Consider the following 6000-nt stretch of genomic DNA (forward strand, 5'->3'; position numbering starts at 1 on the left):
TTGTGCAACTGAATGACACTAGCCAATATCTCAGGTCCCGGACACAACCCTAGGAGCCTCCATTTTGCAGTGTCCAGTTATGCCCGCTGGACGCTGCAAAGTTATGAGTTTGTCAATTTAACAAATAAATTGATATGTACCAGGCTTGTTATCCCAAGGGGAGTCTCTGACACATTTCAAACCAAACACACTGCTTCAAGCAGAATAAATAAATAGATTTATTAACTATAAAGATAAATTTTAAGTGATTATAAGTCAAAGCATAACAAGGCAGATGTGGTCAAATGAAATAAAAGCAGAACACATTCTAAGCTGATCTTAATACTTTCAATGTCCTTACAAACTTAGATGCTTCTTACCACAGGCTGGCTGGTTGCTCTTCAGCCAGGCTCTCCCCTTTGATCAGTGCTTCAGTCGCTTGGTGTGGTGTCTGTAGATGTAGGTGGAAGAGAGAGGAAGAGCATGGCAAACGTCTCTCCCTTTTATCATGTCCTTTCTTCCCTCTTGGCTTTGTCCACACCTTCAGAGTCAAGTGAGCATTACCTCATCGCAGTTCCAAACTGACCAAAGGAAGGTGGGTGATTCCCTCAAGAGTCTAACAGATTCTTTTGCTGCTGTCTAGGCCAGTGTCCTTTGTTCTTGTGAGGCTGGTCTGTGTTTGTCCCATACCTGCCCTGATAAGGTGTGAACTGCCTCTCTGCTCTGACAATAAGCCCAAGCTTATTGTAAGTGACAAAGATATATTTTCAGCCTCATAACTACATACATGAAATTATAACCTGTAACATTACTGTAACAATCACTATAACAACCATGCTCAGTGCATCATGAGCTTTCCGAAGACACCCAACATAAACTTTGCATTGGATACCATAAAATCATTTTACAAGGATGAATATGGGGGTGTAGAGTGTTCCCCCAGGATACAGCATGTCACAGAGTGCACCTCCTGATCTCTGACTGTCCTTGTCAAGCAGAGCTGGGAAGAAGACAACTATCTTATCCATGATCAAGAAGCACGAGTTCTCAGAACTTCCTCGGGCTTCAGAGTCTAAGACGACTTCTACAAAGAAGTCTTGGTCTCCCTCAGCTGATGCCTCGTGGAGCTGACTGGGCACTGAAGTTCAAGCTCCAGTTCAATGCTCCCCGATACCATGGACTACTGATTCTTATTTGTTGGAACTGTCGACTCCACTGCCATCTTTTGGTGACATTGAGAGCAACACCAGCATAAATTTCTACTGTTGCCTCAATTTCAGCTTCAGTACACATTGCAGTGCAACTACTATTGTTGACATTGGTGATGCCAGAGGCATATAAGGCTGCCAAAGACATTTTGTGTCTCTCAGTGCCAGGTTAACCATTACTGCAAAAGGATGTGGACATTCTGGCACCAACACTTCCCTTGGTGCAGATGCCGGCAACTTTGTTGGTACCAGAGGTAGTGCATATGGTTGCAGACCTGGTAGCAAATTCTCTGGGCATAAAAGTGGAGCTAGTTCAAGAAAATCTACAAAAATCCACATATTCCACACCTCAGCTCTAGGTAGGATAGCTGTGATGTTTTGGGGACAACCCAGACCAATAAAGGGTTCTGTCACACCCTGCCGTGTAACCTTGAGTGGCCTTAATGCTGTGCTGTTATGGTTCAGAATCCTGACACCAGTAGCCAGCCCACAAGCATAAAGGTCTCATGCTGGCTTTCGCCAGCCTGGTCACTCCTTGCAGGGTGACCACAACAGTCCCGAGTCTCCCCAAATCCATCTACCCTGACTTCTTAACTACCAGATACTCAACTTTTCCCTTCTGGTTCATCATCCCCAAAGGTGTGAAACCTGCCCCCAGTTACCAGTTCACTTTGGCACATACACTCCATATAGTTTGCACAACAGAGACCACTTAGGGTAAAAATAAACAAAAGGTTTATTTAATAGTATGACACTGACAGACCAGCCAACCTGGGTATGACCCATAACAACTTAACAAGAGGCACTGAAATTTAATCAAGACAATCTACTTATATGTGAATTTCAAAGAGATGTACTAGGCCAGCAATCATTAACCCATTTATTTGTAGTAACAGAAATCAAGGGTAGATGCTAAGTGTAAGTGTCTATTTACCTATATCTCCTTAGAAGTTTAACAGTATAACCAGATTAGCTTGTAGATGCTAATTCCCTTTCATGTCTTAATTGCCTTATATTATGCATGCAGATGATTCAGTTAACCTCAAGATCAAAGGTGTAAGTTACTGCAGGAAATTAATATTATTATTTACATTGTCTTCAGCTTAACTATCTATGCTATAATGAAATACCGGCTAATTACCTTATGTGAATGAATGCAATTTGTTTACCTGTGCCTGCATAGAAAACAGAAGATTAGCTTCAAAGCAACAGTCCACAGACAACATGCACTGTTTATTCTTCCTTAGGGGAAGGTCCTGCTGTGACAAGAGGCTTGCTAGAGAGCTATAAAGGAAAGCCCCAGGCCTGATCCTGCCATCTGCTTAAACTCTGAATAGGGAAAGTATCAGTTGCCAGATGAAGATCTCCCACATAATGATTTGGTATAACCTGGAAAATGCATGGAAAGACTTGGAACAGACTCTGCACCGCCTATTGGCCTATAACCCTTTAAACTGATTCCAGAATGACTTTTACAAATCAGCAGCCTCACCATCTCTGCTGTGAAACTCACCTAAGTACTTTACACATATTTGTGTGTATATTGAGTTTTTAACCATTTGCAACTCTTTTCTTTTTCCTATTATTAAATCTTTAATTTTAGTTACTAAAGAATTGGCATCATTGTGATTACTGGGTAAGATCCAAGACTCATATTGACTTGGGGATAATTGTCCGGTCCTTTGGAATTGGTGAACCTCACATATGATGAATCAGGTTTTCAATAACTCCTCACTGTATTAGATTTGGCTGTCTAGATTGGAGTCAAAGGCTGGAATGCTTAAAGGGAACTGTATTTGGCTTCTTGTTTACTGGTGTGGTATTACAGAATCTGTTTTGTTATCAGCTTGGTGAATCTAATAATAGAATAAACCATCAGCTTTGGGAATTGTCTGCCCTATTCCTTGCAGTCTGCCCTGAGTGTAGCATTCTCAGTGTGGCACATCCAGGCACCTGATCACAAACAGAAAAATCACTGAATCAAAGATGAAATAGCAAGGGAAGCAAACAAATACAGTTTACAAAGAAAATAAACATGAAGATGTAACTTTTCTAATACAAGTTACCTGTTGCTTTTGAACAGTTTGGCAGCATGCCCCTCTGCTATAGGGGGGATACTGCAATCATAAACAGTCCCCTGTCTTTGAGACTGTCCCTCAGTTTTGGAAGACTTTCATTTCAAAGCCCTTCCCTTTTAACAGGGTTTGCGGTTTATTTTCCTTTCTCTCAAACTATGGTAATTCATGGTTTTTCAGAGCAAGTGGGAAATTCCCTCAACTTGATAGGCAGGGTCTCAGTGTCTTCTCATTAACTGTAATCGTACATTATTTGTCTTTTCCTGGCTTGAACTATGAATTGTTAGTGGCGTCTGGTTTTCTGTAAACACCAGGCTTGGGAGGAGTCCCTCCCTGCTGTGAGGTATATTTTAAATTGTAGAACAAGTAATGAGAATAGTACCCTGTATTCTATATACATAAATACATATAGATTCACAACAGTCTCTATACATATTTTATAATGACCATCAAGTTCAGAACATTACAAGCTTTCATTAAAGCCTTCTTCTCAACATATTTTATACACAGTAACATTGCATACAGCTAGTTGATTCAATTGCTTACTCTTTGGGATTCAGACCGTCTGTTCTCCGCTTGGGGTGCTGAATTCTGATTGTGTCTGTAGCATTACCTATTAATGAACCTTATTATACTGGAATCTATAAAATTTCTATAGCAGACCCCCTCATCATGCGTCATATTGCTAAGAGAACAGAGTGCAGATACCAGGTCTCATCAAATGATCATGAACATTTTTATTCTCCCCTGACTCCTGATATCTTTGATGCTCACTGCAGTGAATGAAAAGAGTTAAGAGAGGCATTCAAAGTCTACCACAAGGATAGAGACTTGAAAAAGTTGGACATATTTGGTAGAAAGATTTATTTAACTTCAAGCCTACACATTTGTAGAGCCAACCATCAAGCATTGTTGGCTAGGTACGATTTCTTCAACTGGTATGCAATGTCCAAATTCCTGGATAGAATACCAGAGGAATCCAAGGGGGAGTTTCAGGAAATGTCTATATAGGTCATCTGGTGGTGAGAACATCCTTCCAAGTAGCCCCTGACATGGCAGATTCAGCAGCCAGAGTGATGGTAATTGCAGTCACTAAGTGCCACTCATCTTGGTTGCAATTTTGCTGCATGCCTATGGAATTCCAAAAAACGATAAAGATCTACCTTTTGAGAAAACTAACCCCTTTTCAGATAAGACAGATGAAGCCCTGCATTCCCTCAAGGATTCTAGGGCTACTTATACACCTTTGGGCATCTACATTCCATCTTCAAAGAGGAAACAATACCATTCTCAATTCCAACAGAAGCAGACATTCTGTCTCCCAAGACAGCCTGAACAAGCTAAAAGGTGAGGTGAGTCTCAAAGGAGGCCACCACCACCTCCTTCTGCATTGGCTTTGTCTAAACAACCATCCACCCTGAGGCAGTCTATTTGATCTTTGGTCAAGGTCAGCATATCAATCTATCCAGGTCTACCTTGTTCTCCTCCTCCCTTTTGGAACAATTGTTCCTCAGTGCTTGGAACCTTGTTACAATACACCAGTAGATTCTGAATACCATGGGACTGGATTACACTCTGCAATTTCTCTGCATTCCTTCCTTCCACCCACCCCTTCTTTGCCCCTTTTTCAAGGGCCAATCTCACAAGGCTGTTCTCAAACAAGAAATACAGCGTCTTCTCAAGTTGAGAGCCATAGATGAGGTGCCTCCGAAAGATTGGGGAAAGGGGTTTTACTCTCATCATTTCTTCACACCAAAGTCCAAAGGAGATCTGAGGCCTATCCTACCTAGATCAACAAAATAATAAACAAATACATTAAAAAATACAAAGTTTTGCATTGTTTCCCTAGCTTCTATTATTTCTTCTCTGGATCACAACGATTGGTATGCTGCCCTCAAGCTGAAGATGCTTATTTTCATGTGACTATCTACCTAGGCCACAAAAGATTGCCTAGTTTCATGGATGCAAATGCTCATTATCAATGTATAGTCCTCCCTTTTGGGCTGTCATCAGCCCCAAGGGTCTTCACAAAATGCATGACAGTAGTGGTTGCTGACTTCAGAAGGATTGATTTGAGGCTGCTCCAAGCAACAGACAGAGAACATCATCAGATAAATCCAGTGCCTTAGGTCTGATACTCAACAAGGGCAAGTCAATCCTGTAATACAGATGATCGAGTTTATTGTGATTGTTCTCAGTTCAAATACAGTAACGGCTTATTTGCCCCAGTCCAAGTTGGAAGAGATTCTGGATTTATGCAATGCCCTCCAGGCCCACCCTCTGATGAAAGTAAGAAACTGCCTAAGACTCCTAGGACATATGATGGTTTGCACACATGTACTCAGCATGCCATACTCCATCTCTTGTGCATGCAGGGGTAGTTAAAGTCTGTATCATTCATCAAGACATCTGCTGGACGTGATGATTCATGTACCTGCAAGATTTCTTCCTTGAACTGATGGATCCAGCCAACATTTGCAGAGAAGTTGCTTGCTTGCCTCCCTGAGGCAGCAGATTGCTCTCTGGTGGTCCAAAATATTTTACTGAACAGCAGAAAACCTTCTACAGGATATGTTACTTTATGAAATGAACATGTTTCTCCATCTGATCTTAGCAATGAGGCATCCTTTCCTTGCAGACTAAACTTCAGGACATCCTGGAATATTTGCTATACCTGAACAAACAAGGTCTCTCAGTTAGTTCCCTAAGGGTTCTCCTGGCTGCAGTTTCAGTTTTCC

The 6000-nt window shown here is 41.5% G+C and overlaps 1 protein-coding gene across 2 annotated transcripts in view; it reads left to right on the forward strand.

The window, feature by feature from the left end:
* TMCO3 (transmembrane and coiled-coil domains 3) overlaps positions 1–2739 on the forward strand; it is a 72497-nt gene extending 69758 nt beyond the window's left edge. Inside the window, exon 13 of one of the 2 annotated variants that reach the window (XR_004001213.1) lies at positions 2435–2739. Coding sequence is in view for 1 of the 2 variants with exons in the window: in XM_030569052.1 (XP_030424912.1) it covers positions 2435–2452 (18 nt within the window). In the remaining variant the exon portion in view is untranslated. The remainder of the gene's footprint in view (positions 1–2434) is intronic. The other variant, XM_030569052.1, reaches the window with a different exon arrangement.
* The last annotated feature ends 3261 nt before the right edge of the window (positions 2740–6000 follow it).

The sequence above is a fragment of the Gopherus evgoodei genome, chromosome 1 (genome assembly GCF_007399415.2).
Source record: "Gopherus evgoodei ecotype Sinaloan lineage chromosome 1, rGopEvg1_v1.p, whole genome shotgun sequence".
NCBI classification, from domain to species: Eukaryota; Metazoa; Chordata; order Testudines; family Testudinidae; genus Gopherus; species Gopherus evgoodei.